Raw genomic sequence first — 18551 nt, 5'->3', positions numbered from 1 at the left:
GACACCCCCAAGGAAATCGCCGGAAGTCCCGCCCCCACGCGATGTGGGAGCACGAAAACGTCTCTCTGCGAAGCCCTCATTGGCTCTGTCGGTCGTCGCCGCACGCCGCACAACTTTCTGGGTAATGTAGTTTCCCCACCTTTACCCGCGCCGTCTCAGAATGCAGGTGGTTCCCGGCTTTGGGGATAAAAGCTGAGGGACACGTGAAGTGCTCCAGGTAATGGAGTTCCGAGGCTCCAACCTGGGAAAGACTGTGCTGGGTCTTACAGGAGTCGTTCCAGATTTCCTTGGGGCGCAGTCTAGGACGTCAGAGAAATGTCTACAGACCTCTTTTTAGACTCCGTCAATTGCAGCACATTCCCAACGGCTGCTCATTGAAAGGGACACAGCATACCGTAATGTTATTCGGCGTCCCCTCATAGCTGTCAGCTATCTTGTTGCTTGTCAAAGACATGGACACTGACGCTCTGGAGTAGTTTTTATGCGCTTCAGTAGGGTCGGTCAGGGACAGTAAGAAAAATTCCCAGACAGGGCTATGATGGGGAACTTGGAGGAGGAATGTCAGGAGGCACTGAGGTCATTAGAGTGACGCTGTGCCTGTGGTTTCCAGAGAAAACAGCTTTCCTGCCTGGATAGTCAGTGATGGTGTTCCAAGCGACAGAACATCTGTATTCAGATAATATTTATTACTCCATATCTGAGATAAAAGAAGAGGGACTTATGACATGTCATCTTCTGCCGGGACAGGGGATGCCTTTCTGACAATTTGACCATGTGTGCAAAGAGGGCATCTTATCCCAGTCCTGCAAGACAGCCACTCAGTGACAGCCTGGCCTCCTAGACAACAGCCCATCAGCAGGTGCCTCACTTCAGTAACCCTGCTTCTGAAAGTCAACTAGTCAACACTAGCAACCACAGTAACACACCTCGAAGTCCATCAATCCTTAAACACGCCCATTTCTGAAAGCCCACCAATTCTGGAATGCCAGACTTCCCAAAAGCTTAAATGACAGCAGCTCTGCCTTTTTTGAGGAGACTGACTGACAACTAGAACTCTCCCTTGCAGACAAACAGGAAGTTCACTTTTTTCTTTTTTGTATCAGATACCATTCAATTTATTGTTAGTTCACAAGTTTGCAAACCTTTTAACAGGTCAACCTCTATTTACACTTAGTCATGAGTTTGGACTTGTGAGTGAGAGACGAACTGACACAAACATAAGATTGAAAAGGCAACTCTTCTATTCTTGCTGAAGTTGCTATTATCTACTTTTTGTGTATACAGAAACCAAAATGCAAGTGTAAATTTTACGATGAATTTCCTTAAGAGTGGATCTTTTTTAAAGGTGGTGAAAATCCTCTTCAAGGTCTTTGTGTGGTATGCAATTTTCAGTCAATCACAGCTATAAATCAACATTACTAACAGTTAAGCATGAGACTGATTTCCTCAACTAGTATCAAAGCAAGTGAAAAAATAATTGTTTAAGAGAAATTCAGTGTGCAAAGTTGAAATAATAACAGAAGTTGTAAGGCACTTCTACATTGTATATCATCAGTCCTCCAGCTCACACTACTGTTGAGCCTGTCTATGTCTCATTCGTCAATGTTCAATGGACAAAGGAAGAAGATAAATTAAATGTGCCCACTTTAGAAGCTATGTTACATCTATTATAGTTATCATGAAAGTCCCAGTGAGATATGGACTGCACTGCCTGTCACTGCAGACCCCAGCCTTCCACCAGGTGTGGCACCCACAGATGTCCCTTGTGCCTTGCTGCTCAGGACAAGTTGAATCTGCAAAGACGACGTGTCAGCACCAGGTCTAAACTCTGCTCTCTTTGTGTTGAGTTCCTTGGCTTTTGGTTCTCAGTTTGATACCTGGGTTTTGTTATTAGTTTCCACTTGTTTGGGATCCTTGGTGGATCAGGGCATTCCTTTTTATACCTTTTCGCTGTCCTTTAAGTTACTGATTTTTTTTTCTGTGCTGTCTAAAAGTGTTGGTTGTCATAAGAAGCTGAATCCTAAGGTAAAATACAGGCATTGCCCTATAAGCCTATTGTGCAAGCCAGCCTCACAGACCAGTGGGTTTGCAGTTCTTACTATACTAGCCACTACGTAGACAAACTTTGCTGTGGGTCACCAATAAACCAAATGAGGTCTCCTTCCCTCTTAACTTCTGTATTGAGAGCTGGGCTATAATCTAGAGGGAGAATTCCCTCTGGTTTTCGCAATCCAGGGGCACAGATTGTGGGTATGTGGTTGTGAGGTGGCCAACTGTCAGCTGGGGGCCTGAGGTCCACAAGCCTTACATTCGTACCGACCATCACCTGCCCTCATGGGTGGTCTAAGTCTAAATCCTCTCCTCTTCCATGAAAAACTTCTGCATTTTCCATGTATTCCTGTTATAATCCTAATTCTTGTGCCTATCTTTCTAAATAACATAACTGCACCAAGGATGATTTAGGCCTTCAATGGCCACTCTGGGGGGACATTTGACTTGAACAAGTGTTAATTTGAAAGTCACCTTTGAAAATAAGGAAATAAGAATTCTGAGGCCAAATGGGCAGTATTTTTATATTAGTATGCAGAGGGCTCCAAATCAAATTCTGAATCAAAAACTGCATCACTAACAGATTCTTTGACCGAAACTAAGGAGCAATGCAACAAATTTCAGCAACAACAAAGGAGCCTCATTCCCCTAGTAAATCCTCCCTCTCCTTGTCCTCCAGTTGCCTCCCCATACCTAGCTCTCTCTTCCCCCTTATCCTTCTGATCTCTCTCCTTCAGCACCTCCTCCCTCTACTCTTTCCCTTGCCCAGACCCCCTACCTTTTCCCAACAACTCTCTTAAAGCCCCAAATGCCAGTTACCTCTAAAGATTCACTCCTCCCATGAGTCAGGCAAGCAGGAAACTACAGGATTTAAACCTTTGACCTGAGCTGAAATAAGAGGTATAACTAAAGACTCCCTTCAACCCAAAAAAGACCAGCAAATTTTCATAAAAGAATTTAGAATTCTAGGGCCGGCCCCATGACATAGTGGTTAAGTGTGTGTGCTCTGCTGCTGGCAGCCCGGGTTCGGATCCCAGGCATGCACCGATGCACCATTTGTCAGGCCATGTTGTGGCAGTGTCCCACACAAAGAGGAGGAAGATGGGCACGGATGTTAGCCCAGGGCCAGTCTTCCTCAGCAAAAAGAGGAGGATTGGCATGGTTGTTAGCTCAGGGCTGATCTCCCTCACAAAAAAAAAAAAAAAAAAAGAATTTAGAATTCTTTAGGGTGCATATTACCCCAGGCCACCTGACTCATACAATTTGTATATATGTTGGTTGGAACCTCAGACGCTAATCGTGAATGGCTAAACCTGACTGGACTGACCCAGAGAGGGACCAACGTCTAAAATAAACGTGCGAGTCATAAAAAAGGCCAGAAAAGTACATCCTAGTCTCCTACAAACCATACTTGAAGTATTTACAACAAAAATTGATTGTACAGTAATTTGATCATTGAAACAAAAAAATTTAAAAAGATGAAACCACAGGAGATTTTCAGAATACACTAGAAAAATGCCTTCTTGCAACATTTGGGAGTTACAGAGGTGCTGATGTGACAGCAGCTGTTTCATGTCATTTTATCAATGGTGTTAAGCCTGAATTGGAGAAGAAATTCAAAAACAGAAATCAGAATAATAAATAGCCCTTTTAGTTTAACTACAACACCTGACAGTACATTTTGAAAGGGCTTTAGAATAAAAATGAGACAGGACCAAAAGTAAATTTGTGTCCCTGCAGATCAAACAGCTAAGTGACCCACTTCCCAACAGATCACCTATTGACAAGGACACTTAAATATACTGTAAACAGAAGGGACATTGGAAAAAAGATGGTCCCATCTTATGAAAGAAAACCAAGACAAAGAAAATCCCTCGATTCAGATCAATGAGGGTGCTCTAAGGAAGGAAAAAGTGCCCAATAACCTGCCATATCCTTAAGCACACAAGAAGAATTAACAACAGACGGTCATTCTCATCAATCCCTGGTAGAAATGGGTGCTACTCTTTCTACATTAAACACCTGACAGCTCTGCTCAAAATATTCTTCAGAGTGGAAGGTATTTCTACTAACTCACAGATTTTCTCCATTTCAAGCCCTTAATTGTAACACTTGGGCCCTTTACTGAAAAATTAAAAGCATTCCTCCCACCCTGGGATAATGGCCCTGCAGATTCAATAGAGAAAGACTTATTAAGCCACACACTGCCGAATATCCTAGGTGTCAAAGGAGAAATTACGAGTTAAAATTTAAAAACATATTATTTTGAATTAGATGAATGTAAAAATGCTACACATAAAAATTAATGTGACAGCTAAATTAAATGATTAGAGGGAAATGTATAGCTTTAAACAGCTTATTACAAAAAAGAAAGATGTCAATAACGTAAGCTTTCATGTTAAGAAACCAGGAAAATAAAACCAAACTAATCCCAAAGCAAGACAAGAAAGGAAATAAAGATTAGAACAAAACTCAGTGAAACAGAAAAGAGAGAAACACTAGAAAAGAAAAATCAATCAAACAAAAAGTTGGTTCTTTCAAGAACTCAACAAAATTGACAAACCTTTAGGTAGGCTGACAAAGAAAAGAAGACAACAAATTAACAAAATCAGGAATGAAGACACTACTGACCCCATGAGCATCATGAGGGAATATTATAAACAATCTTTATCTGCCCAAATGAGACAATTTAGTTGAAATGGACAAATTCCTAGAAAGACACCAATTATCAAAACTGACATAAGTAGAAAAATTTATACAGAAATATACTAAGTAACTTTTATTGAAAATCTTCCCAGGGCCGGCCCGGTGGCGCAAGCAGTTAAGTGCACACGCTGTCCTGCAATGGCCCGGGGTTCACCGGTTCGGATCCCAGGCGTGCAGCGATGCACTGCTTGGCAAGCCATGCTGTGGCGGCGTCCCATATAAAGTAGAGGAAGATGGGCACGGATGTTAGCTCAGGGCCAGTCTTCCTCAGCAAAAAAAGAGGAGGATTGGCAGATGTTAGCACAGGGCTGATCTCCTCACAAAAAAAAAAAAAGAAAATCTTCCCACAAGAAAATTCCAGGCTCAGGTGGTTTCACTAAGGAATTCTAGCAAACACTTAAAAAAGAGATATCATTAATCCTTCACAAACTCTTCCAGAAATTAAAGGAGGAGGAAATTTCCCAACTTATTCTATGAGGTCAGAATTACTCCGATAACAAAGTTGGACAGAAATATGACAAGAAAAGAAATCAACAAACCCATTACCTTTCATCAATATAGATGTAAAATACATTAACAAAGTATCAGAAAACTGATTCCGCAACATATACAAAGAATTACACATCCTGACCAACTGGGATCTGTCCCAGGAAATGCAACGTTAGTTTAACATCTAAGTATCAATTAATGGAATATACCATATAAATAAAATAAAAGACAAAAAAAACCACACCCACAACGATTATCTCAAGAGATGGAAAAAATTGGAACAGAGTCTAGAAATAGATCCACAGAAATACAGACAGTTCATCTTTGAAAAGGGACGAAAGGCAATTCAATGGAGAAAGAACAGTCTTCAAAAAATGGTGCTAGAACTACTAGACATCCTCATGTTTAAAAAAATGATCTAGGGGCCAGCCCAGTGACGTAGTAGTTAAGTCTGGTGTGCTCTGGTTCGGCTGCCTGGAGTTCAAGGGTTTGGATCCTGGGCAAAGACCTACACAACTCATCAAGCCATGCTGTGGTGGCATCCCACATACAAAATAGAGGAAGATTGCCGGATGTTAGCTCAGGGCAAATCTTCCTCACCAAAAGAAGATCTAAATACAGATCTTACACCTTTCACAAAAATTTTCTCAAAAGGGATAACAGACCCAACTGCAAAACAAAATTATAACACCTAGAAGATAACATAGGAGAAAATGTAAGTGACCTGGGGTTTGGCAAATAGGCCAAACCAGACTGAGATCTGTTCTCTGCCAGCCGGCTGACCCCTCTGTGGCACACAAAGTTGGTGCTGACAAAAGGAATTCCTCCCTTCATGTTGGCAGCACCCAATTCTTTTCTCAACCCATTCCACACAGTGAACAGACCCCTCCCAACAGTAAAGACTGCCGCAACACACATTTATCGCTGCACAAACCACAGCAGCATAGGGCAGGCAGTTCCAAAGCTGGGTGACTTGGAAGCACAGCTCTCATGTTTACATGTTTATGGTCAACATTGTCCATAAAGAAGGGAAATCTTGTCTGGAAATCCCTGGAAGACTCCAGTTCAGATCCTTTTGGCCAGAACTAGATTAGATTCACTCAGAACCCAGTTATAGGGGAGAAAATGAGGCCTGTCAATGGGCTCCAAACACTCAAGATTCCTCCAGGGAACAGGAGAGAGGGCACAGGGGTCTGCCTTCCCTGAGCATACTGGACTGATGCCACAGGCACTGGTAGAGATATAACTCTGTCAAGAGCCCCGGACAGTTTAGGAAGTGCAACGCACCTCAGGAAAGCTTCCCACCTACGTGGCACTTATTGGAATCTCCCCAGGATGAATGTATAAATGTACAAGGTTCACCTACTGGCTGATGGCTCCCTCACGAAGGGTAGTCACAGACCTTTTCTCTGGTGTGAGTCCTATTAGGTTGAACAAGGAGATAGCACATTTTCTGCATTCATAAGGCCTTTTGCTAGTGTGAACTTTATGGTTCTAAACAAGTTTAAGAGATGCAGCTAAAGGGTCACCAAAACTGTTGCATTCACGATTCCTTTCTCCAGTGTGAACTTTCTGGTGCCGAACAAGATGGGAGTTTCTGCTGTAGGCTTTCCCACATTCACTGCACAAGTAAGGCTTTTCTCCAGTGTGAACCCTCCGGTGTAGAATGAGGCTAGAGTTGCGGCTAAAGAATTTCCCACATTCACTGCACTCATAAGTTCTGGCTCCAGTGTGAACTTTCTTGTGTTTTACAAAGTGGGAGCTACTAATGTAGGCTTTCCCACATTCACTGCACACATATGGCTTTTCTCCAGTGTGAACCTTTTGGTGTAGAATGAGGCTAGAGTTGCAGCTAAAGATTTTCCCACATTCACTGCACTCATAAGGTCTGGCTCCAGTGTGAACTTTCCTGTGTTGAACAAGGTGGGAGCTACTAATGTAAGCTTTTCCACATTCACTGCACACGTAAGGCCTTGCTCCAGTGTGAACTCTCTGGTGTAGAATGAGGCTGGAGTTGTGGCTAAAGCATTTCCCACATTCGCTGCATTCATAAGGCTTTGCTCCAGTGTGAATTCTCTGGTGTACACTAAGGTTGGAGCTATGGCTAAAGAATTTCCCACATTCATCACACTCATAAGGCCTTTCCCCAGTGTGGATTTTCTGGTGCTGCACAAGTGTGTCTTTACGGCTGAAGGCCTTCCCACATTCGCTGCACTCATAAGGCCTTGCTCCAGTGTGTATTATCTGGTGGTGAACAAGTGTGTCTTTACGGCTGAAAGCTTTTCCACATTCACTGCACTTATAACGTCTTTCCCCAGTGTGAATTCTCTGGTGCTGAACAAGGTGGGAGATTTGGCTAAAGAATTTGCCACATTCGGTGCACTTGTAAGGCCTTTCTCCAGTATGAAATCTCTGGTGCTGAACAAGTGTGTCTTTACGCCTGAAGGCTTTCCCACATTCATTGCATGTATAATGTCTTTTTCCAGTGTGAAATTTCTGGTGCATTTTTAGGCGGCACAGGTGAATGAAGGCCTTTCCACACTCCTTACACACATGTGATGTTTCTCCACTGTGAATTTTTCTGTGATGAGGAAGAGCTGATTTCTCCCTGGACATATTTCCACGTGGTAGGCATCCTAAGGGTCTCACTTCAGTATGAGCTATCTGGTTGTCAAGGAGAGTGAAGGGATTCTGAAAGGCTTTCCCACCGTCACTGCAATTGAAAAGCATCAGTTCGTCATGGTCTCCCAGGCGTTGCCCGAGACTGGAGCTGTGTGGGAGACACTCCGTGAACTCAGTCCTTTTGTATGGACTCATCCCACTGTGAGTGGTCTGGTGCTGGAAGAGGCCAGAGTTGTCAGGCAAGTCCATCACTTCCTCCCAGCAAGTAAAGGGTCTCCCTAACACATGGACTGCACAGCTCTTCACAAATGAGGCCCCACTATCATCCCCTCTGACGGGATTCGCTCCCCTATATCGACTCTGGTGCTGGTCAAAGTTTGGACTGAACAAGAATCCTCTCCCACAGGAGCCACGTGTGTACAGTTTCCGTGTGAAGTGTTGAGGCACACTTCCCTGGTGTTGAGGCAGGTGCAAAATGTCTTTCAAGAGTAGGTCACACATCTCCCACGGGTGGGCTTTCTCGATAAACGAACCTGATGCTGGAGTCCTGACCGGCAACACTCCTACAGAAACCCTCTGATCAGAAGAGGCCTCCTCACTGTTGGCTTCACACCAACAACCTGAAAGCAAAGAAATGCTGGTGAGGAACATGTTAACTATGGTAGGAAGCAGCAGCCCCATCACATACGTGTGTGTGACACACCAGTGAACGAGTCTATTGACTTGCTGGCAGGATGAGAGAGCCAGGATTGGGGTGAGGAAGGACCCATGGTCAGTCCTGGCCTCTAAAGCTCCCAGTATGGAGGAACTCTAATGAGTTCTAAAGACACAACGATGGCGTAGGCTACAGGGAGTAGACGTGGGGTCTCCAATTCACTCCTCCACAAAAGGGTTTCAGCAGGGCCTTGGCTGCTGGTGTCAGGTGAGCTCTGTGCAGCAGGCTGTGTCCAGCCCCAGGAAAATCTGACTGCAAGTAAGTGACTGGTTCCTAAGAACTATTTAAAGATATGTGCACAACCTATGACACATTAAAGTGGCCAATGCTGCAGAGCACTGCAGAGGGAGCAGAGGAGAATGAGTGAGACCCAGAGGCCAGAGAAGTGGGGAAACATCCAAGGGATGAAAGACAGCAGAGAAATGACAAGTGGGCAAAGTGCCAAGAATGGGGAAGGAAAGGTAGAAATGAGGTATTGCTACAGGCCTTGGTGAGAAAACACTGGTGAACTCAAAGCAGTCTGAAGGTAAGATCTGAACCCAGCCCTAACAGGACACTCTCTCCCAGTCCCCATTCGGCAGTGCCAGGCTCTCTCTGGGTCGCTCTCACTGTGGCTGGAGTCAGGTCACCCATCAGGCACCCAGGGCTTTCTGCCCCTCTCCAAGGGGAATGACACGGGATCTAGAATATGGAAGTTGTAAAGGAAACACAGGGCAGATGAGTGGCCCAGGCAGACCCACCCCACAGAGAAGAAAACAAAAAGTTAATAAAAGAACCTGAAAGGAAGATTTGGCAGAACAGCCCTGTGACCTCCACAAGCACTGACACGTCAGTACCTGCAATTCCTGGCCCAGTCAGCCCAGGAAATGCCAGCTAGAGGATGAGGGCAGAACCTGGGACACAGAGGTACCATGGATCTGGATAGTCACCTGGCCCAAGCCATCTAGACTCTGTTGAGCAGACTGAAAAAGCCCTGAACCCCTAACCCGTTCCTGCAAGGCTTTGGGCAGCAAGTTTTGGGACTGCTCAGCAAGTGAGGGGACACTGCACACGGCCCAGCCCCGGTATCCATAGCACCTACTCTGGGAACCAAAGAAGTGAGGGAGAAGAGTCACTGATCTGGCAGAAGAGAAAGAGCTGCCCCAAGGGAACAGGGGAATAACCAAGCCCCAAGGACACTGGAGTGGGCATGAGGGCCTATGGAAGGCAAGCTTCTAAGATGGCCCCTGGAATGCCTCCCTCCCAGTATTCTTGTCCTTTCTGTAAACCTCTTCCCTTGATTGTAGGCTGCACTGACTGGCCCCTTTCCAAGGAAAAGAATATGTCAAAAGTGATGGGATGTCACCTTCGAGGTCAGGTTAGAAAAAGATTGGCTTTCATCCATCTCTCTTGCCCACTTGCTCAGAGAGAAGGCAGCTGCCATGTTGTGAGGTACACTACAGAAAGGCCAAGAGGACAAGGAACTGAAAGAGACCTTGGGCCAATAGCCAAAGAGGAACTAATACTCACATTTAAACAAGTTGCAAGAACCTAAGCTTGAAAACAACCACAAGAGTGAGTTTGTAAGTGGATTCTTCCCAAAACTGGCCTTCAGATGAGAACACAGCTCTCACTCACAGCTTAACTGAAACCTCAGGAGATACCCTAGGCCAAAAGCACGCAGGTAAACTGTGACCAGATTCCTGATGCAGCGAAACTGAGATAATTAATCTTTATTGTTTGAAGCCACTAAATGTTGGTGTAATTTGCTATGTAGCAGTAGATGACTAAAACAGAGACTTACCCAGTGAGGCCACAAGTGCGAAGTTCTCCAGCATCACATCACGGTACAGGAGTCTCTGAGCCTCCTCAAGGAGCTCCCACTCCTCCCGGGAGAAGTACACGAACACATCCTCAAAGGTCACACAGCCCTGCCACGATGGGGACAGTTGAGCCCACAGGCAAAAGGATTCTCCAGTGTGTCTGCTCACACACCCACTCCCAGATCCCTCTCCTCCCCAGTCTCCCAACTCAGAGGAGATACCAGGCTTGACACCACTAGTGCCTACTCTCTCATGTCCCTTTGATCACTGTGTGCAGCCGAAAGCAGAACCTGTAAGCTACGGGTCTCGCATGAAGGGCACGAAACACTCTCATACCTGCCATTTCTCTTGTCATCCAGACCACACCTCCCAGACACAACCTGAAGGCGGTCAGGTCACACTCCTCCCAACATGCACATCACTCTGTGAATCACATCTTCTTCACGTCTGGGACCCCCACTACCACTGACAACCTTCTGTTCCAGAGCATATGCACCTACAAGGCACCTCCCACCATGCCACTCTGCACATGGTGTCCAGGAAGTGCTCACATGATTATGACAGGCACCACTGCCCTTCAGGTGCCTAAGCAAGAGACCCAGTCCTCAGTCTCCAGTTTCCACTTTCTTGTTATTAACGGCATTGCCACAATGAACTGAAGATACTCCCTCCTAAACTTAACCCACAGCTCCACTCCATTCCACACATTGGCTGCCACCTTTTGAACTTCAACCAGAAGCCCTCCCTGAACTAAAAACCCGTGTCCAGCTTGACGCCTCAATTAAGGGGTCCCTGGGACTTCTTAAACTAAACATAACTCCCGATAGAGCCACTGAAATCTACTCCTGCCACCACGGGCCCTATCTCAGTTGATGGCACTTCCATCATCCTACCCTCTAAAGCCAAAAATATCCCTGGGGTCATTCGTGACTCTTCCCTTTCTCTCATTCACACTTCACATCAGAAAATCCAGTGACTCTACTTAAAAAACAGACACAAAATCCACCAACTTCTCTCACTTCCACAGCCACCCCTCTGGGCCAGCCACCATCCACACTCATGTGGACTACTGCAGTAGGCTCCTCCCTCATGCCCGTACTCTGTACTCAACCAGAGAGCAGCCAGAGGGAGCCTGTTAGGATCTGAGTCAGATCACCTCTCTCTTCTGCTCCAAATCTTCCATGTCTTTCACCATCCCCAGAATAGAGGCCCAGCTCCTCAGCCTGCCATTCCTGCCTGACTCCTGGCCCTGTTCCCAACAGACATAATTAAGACCTGTGGTTCCTTGAGGACTCCCAACTCAATCTTACCTCCAAGCATTTGCACATGCTGCATCTGAGCCGAATATAACCTTCCAGTCCTCATCCTACTGGCTGTCAGAAGAAGGAATCTTTCCAATAACTCCTGGCCTAGATTCAGGATGCCGGGCTACAAGTGACCCACTGTGAGGGCCCCCACACTCCCATGCTGAGGGAGTGACAGGTGAAGAGTCACAGAAAATCACTGTGTCTCATCAGGAAATCTAGTCCCCCCTACTTTAAAAACATATACAAAATCCATACACTCACTTCTCTAACCTCCACAGCCACCACTCTGGTCCACCCACCATCAACACTCACCTGCACTATTGCAGTCTGCTCCATCATGGTCTCCCTGCCCCCTCCCATGTCCCCCAATCTTTCTTTCCACTCTGGAGGCAGACGGAGCCTATTAACACCTAACTCAGATCACCTCCCTTCTCTGTTCCAAACCTTCTCACCAGACAGAACAGAGACCCGCGGCTCCCGGGTCTCACTTCCAAGTATTTGGACCAGCCGGCTCCTGCGCCTTGGAAACCCTTTCACACCTCATCCCATCGCATCCCATCGATCCTGGGAATGGGAACCTCGCCATCTATCCGCCGGGAGTGACCGCACTCCACCGCCTTTATACTCAAGAGGAGGCAGCGATGAAGGCGAAGTGATGAAAGTCTGACAACACACCATCCCCTACACGCGAGTCGGTGAGGGCTGGAGGGACCCTCCACTCACCCGAGCCCGGTCCATCAGCGCCGCGGCCGCCATGGGATCCTGTGAGCAGAACGGGGCCGCGAGAAGCGGGCGAACGGGGCGGGCCCGGCGGCCTCAGCCGAAACACCCCACCTCCACTGGGCCGGGTGCCGTCGGGCTGACTGTCGCCTCCGAGCCCCAGCCTCCCCGTGTAAAAACCCGCGCAAGGCTCAGGAGGCCGCCTCCGGGGCCCCCGAGGACGGAGGGCGGGCGCGAATGCCTGGGAAAGAGCGTAGCCCCGGCGGACAGCTCCGCGCAGGGCCGCCCGTCCCACGACGGGGATCAAGGGTCGGAACAAACGCGCGGAGAGATGGCCCGTCCTTCTCCCCGTCGTGTGGGACGCCCACCCGGCCCAAGACTCGGAGCCGCCTCAGCCAGGCTGGACAGTCCTGGCACAGGCAAAGGACGTCACGACGGCGACGCCGGAAGTCCCGCGTCTGCCGCCCCGGCCAGCAGGAAACGCCCATCCACCGGGCTGTCATTGGCCTAACATGGACGCGCCGGGCACAGACTTCTGGGTAATGTAGTTTGTGCTCTGCAGTCCACCCCGCGGCGGTCAGGTTTCCGGTTCTCCATGACAACCGCGAAGGCGACACTGCGCGGAGGCCTGTAGGGGGAGAAGGATCCGGGAGAAATAGTGTCCTAAGTACCAAAGTTCCCCTTAAAGGCGACGTGCTCAGATATCTGTGGTCACCTGGGAGAATGACACGTCCTCAGAGGTCTCCGGCAGGTGATCCATTGTTTAATCCTGGGAGAGCTGCTTCACCTCTCTGAGCTTTGGGGACTGAGATTTAAATTGAACAATGAATATACCTCGCTCGTGGGGGCCTTTTTGTAGTAACATTAAATGCTCCTCTAATTCGTTGATTCCCAAATTTGGGTCCCTGATTTGGCAGTATCAACATCACCTGTGAACTTATTTAAATGCAAGTCCTCGGAGCCACCCTACACTTTCTGCCACAGAAACGCTGGGACGGGGCCCTGGCTCAAGTTTGAGAATCGGCGCTCTCTTTCAAAGTCATGACCACCCTCCTCCCCAAAAGTGCAAGAACTAAAATGGGAAAATACTACAACCTATCTCATGCGAAGTGAGATGCAAAGTGCTTAACACAAGGCCTAATGCTAAACACTTACAAGCTATTGTTTTTATTATTCTCGTCCCCACAAGGTTCTCACATATACTGCTATAGGAGGATGTCAGAGACCCTCTTTGCAGAATCGCTGATGATATATATATACAGTTTTTGTTTTTTTTTTCCGGTGAGGGAGAGTTGCCCTAAGCTAACATCTGTTGCCAATCTTCTGTTTTTGCTTGACGGAGATTAGCACGGAGCTAACATCTACGCCAATCTTCACCTATTTTTTGTATGTGGATCTCCATCGCAGCATGGCTGTTGAGTGGTGTATGTCTGCTCCTGGGATCGGAACCATGAACCTGGGCCACTGAAGTGGAGCGTGACAAACTTAACCACTACGCAACAGGGCTGGCACAATATTTTTTTAAAACATAAACTAAAGTCACTCCCTGACTCAGTGCGTAGCATCATAGGTAATGGTTAATATTTTTGCATAAAGCACACCTGTATACCTTTAGGCTTATTTAAATTTCTTTTAAACATCACATGCAGGAGAGTTTCCTAAATTACAGTTAAGTCTGTTGTCCAAGGGACACATTCTTACAGGCCATATGATTCAAAAGATAGGACTATTAAGACTAATTGCCCTTAGGTTTAAGTGGCCGGTGGAGTTAACATGGTCTCATATCATGGTTTATTTCATAAGATGACATAGTAATAATTCTATGTAATTATTTACATATTAGTAATGTCTAATTCACAAGAACAAAGACTCAACGCCTCCTGCCTTCCCCCCTGGCTCTCAGGGCAGGCAGACCCAGGTACAAAGGTATGATTACGAGATGGCCCAGCCTGATACCCAGTAGCTCAAGGTCACCAGGTCTGGTCCTCCTCCTCCTCAAGACACCATCATCTCATCATGTGAAGTTGCAGCTCCCAAGGGAGCAATAATTCCTGGGGAGTTGTGAAAACTGGAACCACTGAGGCCCAAGGAGGCGACCCCAGGAAGGAGCACAAATGAGAAAATACAATGAAAAAACAATTTCACAGTCACTCCTGCCTGTATTTCCTTGGCCAAAATTCATTTGCATGGTACCAAATTAAATGTAAGGGAACCTGGGTCATGCCTGCCCTCTTGGGTATCCAGAAGGAGAAAATAGTATTGGTGAACACCTAGCCAGTTTCTAGCACAATCCATCGATATGATCACCAGATGCCCATTTTATTATTCACCATCTACGTTCTACACTCTTACACCCTTGTTAATTTGACAACCAAAATCCTATCCATTCACTGACTGCATCTCAATGTTAGGATCTCTGGGTGATGTCTTCTGCAACTCAGGTCCTAATATTCTTTCTCAAAGCCCAGGAGGCAATATACATATATATTTTTTTACACACACACACACACACACACACAGTATCTCCACTCACACTCAATATCAAGTTATGTGTCAGGGATGCAGTAGAAAGACATACTGAAACTCTTGAAGAAATAACTACCAACAAATGTCATACACAAGAAATGCATCTTTGAAGAGTGTAAAATAAGACTATTTGAGACCAAAAATGAGAAATTTTTTTTTCAAATTTTTATTTATTTATTTTTCCCCCAAAGCCCCAGTAGATAGTTGTACGTCATAGCTGCACATCCTTCTAGTTGCTGTATGTGGGACATGGCCTCAGCGTGGCTGGAGAAGCAGTGCGTCGGTGCGCGCCCGGATCTGAACCCAGGCCGCCAGTAGCGGAGCGCACGCACTTAACCGCTAAGCCACGGGGCCGGCCCCAAAAATGAGAAATTTGATGGAAAAAAATAACCAACACAAATAGCACTTTAATGATTCTGTTGAAGGTTGGAGGAAAGTGATCCCAGGTGAATGGTCTGCAACCATAGAAGGAATTAGGATCTGTGAGAGGGGTGCGTTTGTGGATTAGTACAAGCACTCCTTATCTGTATAAAACATTAATATTTCCTTTTTGGAGACAGAATGAGGGAATTACCACATGCATATCCTCAATAGCACATAAACTGAGATGAGCAAATTAATGTTTAAATCTCATATATTTTCCAGCAGTAGAGCAAAGATACTAATAACTTTATGCTTTAATGTGTAAATAAGTGTGGTGTCATGTTTGGCTTACACACTAATGAACGGAGTTAGAGTATATACTCTACAAATTTAAAGAAGGAAAATTTGAAATGTAAAGAAATAATCGATAGAAAGTCTTTAAAAAGGGAGTGTACAGAACTAGTGAAGCAAAGAAAAGCAAACACCCACCCACAGAGGATGTACTGAAACCCAAATATATCAGCTACCTCATGAAATGAGTATGGAGTAAATGCTCACATTAGCAGTGAGTAATATTTTCAGATGAGGTAACATTGGATCAGTAATTTTTGATACATTAAAAATATCCAACAATAGTATGGATACAAGAGACACGTCTTCGGGCTGGCCCCGTGGCTTAGCGGTTAAGTGCGTGCACTCAGCTACTGGCGGCCTAGGTTCGGATCCCGGGCGCGCACCGATGTATCGCTTGTCTGACCATGCTGAGGTGGCGTCCCACATACAGCAACTAGAAGGATGTGCAACTATGACATACAACTATCTACTGGGGCTTTGGTGAGAAAGAGGGAAAAAAAGGAGGAGGATTGGCAATAGATGTTAGCTCAGGGCCGGTCTTCCTCAGCAAAAAGAGGAGGATTGGCATGGATGATAGCTCAGGGGTGATCTTCCTCACACACACACACAAAAAAACAACAAAAGACATGTCTAAAATATAACATTACAGAAATATATCCAACAGGTTTTGGAAAAGATACTTGTTAGAATTATTTTGAAAATAATATGTGAAAATGTGAAATATGTATTTACATCAGAAAAAAACTTTTAAAGAGAAAGCATCAGCAAGAAGATATACTATTCTAAAATGTGTGTGTAATTTATAACACTGACTCAAATTACATAAACCAAGAATTTCAAAATAAGAAGGATAAGGATATAAATTCGTGAATATATCAGGCATTTTTACATCCGTCATCTCAGTAATTAGTAGCAACAGCCAATATCAAATTGTTAAACTTCTAATGGATTCACAAAGAATGATAAATCTGACCTGACAGATACATATCATACAATACAGAATGTTCATATCTAGTACAAACTGAATATTGATAGAACTGTCCATATATGTGACGATAAAGAGCATCTTCAATTTAATAGAATGAAATAAGACAAAGAATGCAATCAAGACATCAAGCAACAACAGAGCTTAGTGGAAACTATAAAAAGATGTGTTTGGAAATCAAGTTACAAAATACTATCTAACCCACACATCACGAAAGTAAAGACAAAAAATGTAAATTTTTTTTTTTTTGCCAAATAATGACACACCCATAGATTCTTTTTTTTTTTTTTGCTGAGGAAGATTCACCCTGAGCTTACATCTGTTGCCAATCTTCCTCTTTTTTGGCTGAGGAAGAGTCACCCTGAGTTGACATCTGTTACCAATCACCCTCTATTTTGTATGTGAGCTGCCGCCACAGCATGGGCACTGACAGATAAGCAGGGTAGGTCTGTGCCAGGGAACCGAACCCAGGCTGCTGAAGCGGAGCACGTCAAACTTAACCTCTAGGCCACCAGGACTGGCTCCCCATATATTCTTTAGAGATGTGTTTAATGAAATTCCATAGAGACGTTAATAGATTTAAATACATATATTATAAATTTAAAAAGCATGATAATTAGCAAGTGACACATTCATCTCAAAATTACTAAAAAAAAGGAAAAAAACACACCACAGTACAGAAAAGCACACTGATTCCATTCATATAAATTTTAAAATCAGGCAAAAAATGTATCTATTATTAATGATACATATATAAGGTATCGAACTATGAATTAAGAAAAGAGAATGAGGAAAACAAAGTTATGGATAGAGGATTCCACTGAAGTATAAAATGGGTTTTGCAATCTGTGAGGTTCATAAAGGAAGTCTCATCTTGCTACGCTCTTTGTGTTCTGTGGGGTGCACGTTGGTATTTTATTTATCTTTTTTCTATATGTGTAATTTCAATAAGATAAATTGGACAAGCCTTAAGTGCACGGCTTGATGAATATGTGCCTGTCAACACTCATATAAACCCTGCTCATACAAAGTCACAAAACATTCCCAACAGCTCTGCACGAAGGTGACCATTATTCTGTCCTTTCTCCCTAAGGTTTTTAACTTTTCTACAGAACTCTACAGTAGGTACTGCTTTGTCCCTGACTCACATCCCTGTCACTCGTCTTTTTCTATGAGATTCATCCCCAGGGTTGCATGAAGCAGCAGTTTTCATTGCTTGTTTTCTTCCATTTTGTGACCATTTCATCATTTATTTAGGCGTGTTCCCACGGATGCCTATGTGGGTTGCTTCAAGTTCTTGGTTATTTCAATACAGTTGCTATAAACCTTCATGGATATGTATTTGGAGGAAAAATGCCCTTATTTCTAATGAGTATACACTCAGAATTGGATTTGCTTGGTTATAATAATATAAATATGTTGGAATTTAGTACAAATCTTGACACATAAAAGAGTTAAAGCAAAAATTAATGCAAGCATTCTGTGAGAATCAATTGGCTATGTGGAGCTGACAATAGAGATCATTGTATATATTATCATTTGTAAAGTGTGTGCTACACATCCTTTATATCAGTAAAATTTGTAGTGAACTTACGTAATCTATATGCACTTTTCCCTCAAGAGCAGACATTAACCATTTATCACCACATCCCTGTGGGTACAGATCTGATTACCTGCATTGGGGAATGTTTCCGTGATCGTCCGTGTATGTGTGAGATCTTGTGTGCGTGTCTCTCTCTGGATGGCCATATCTCTACATGTCTGACCATTTGTACATCTGTATCTGTCAGTGTGGCTGTATACATGTGTCTACCTTGGGGAATGTACATGTGCTCCTCACTCTCAATGTCCCTGCCTCTGCATTGTCCTGGTGTTCTCCTGTGTTGCCCCTTCGTCTGTCCAGGAGCTTTACT

General features: G+C 44.9%; 1 protein-coding gene and 1 long non-coding RNA gene across 2 annotated transcripts in view; both read right to left on the bottom strand.

The window, feature by feature from the left end:
• The window catches only part of LOC131397500 (uncharacterized), a 46336-nt gene that overhangs the window by 24082 nt on the left and 3703 nt on the right, over positions 1-18551 (bottom strand). The gene's annotated exons all lie outside the window — the stretch shown is intronic.
• Positions 12-12832, bottom strand: LOC131397496 (zinc finger protein 304-like). Its single transcript, XM_058530460.1, has 3 exons — positions 12414-12832; positions 10365-10491; positions 12-8486 (listed from the first exon to the last, which is right to left on the bottom strand). Exons 1-3 carry the CDS (start codon positions 12444-12446, stop codon positions 6739-6741), a joined length of 1908 nt encoding a protein of 635 aa, XP_058386443.1. The 5' UTR covers positions 12447-12832; the 3' UTR covers positions 12-6738.

The sequence above is a fragment of the Diceros bicornis genome, chromosome 34 (assembly GCF_020826845.1).
Source record: "Diceros bicornis minor isolate mBicDic1 chromosome 34, mDicBic1.mat.cur, whole genome shotgun sequence".
Taxonomy (NCBI): Eukaryota; Metazoa; Chordata; class Mammalia; order Perissodactyla; family Rhinocerotidae; genus Diceros; species Diceros bicornis.
The sequence above is the reverse complement of the archived record's forward strand: the minus strand, read 5'-3'. Positions and strand labels throughout refer to the sequence as shown.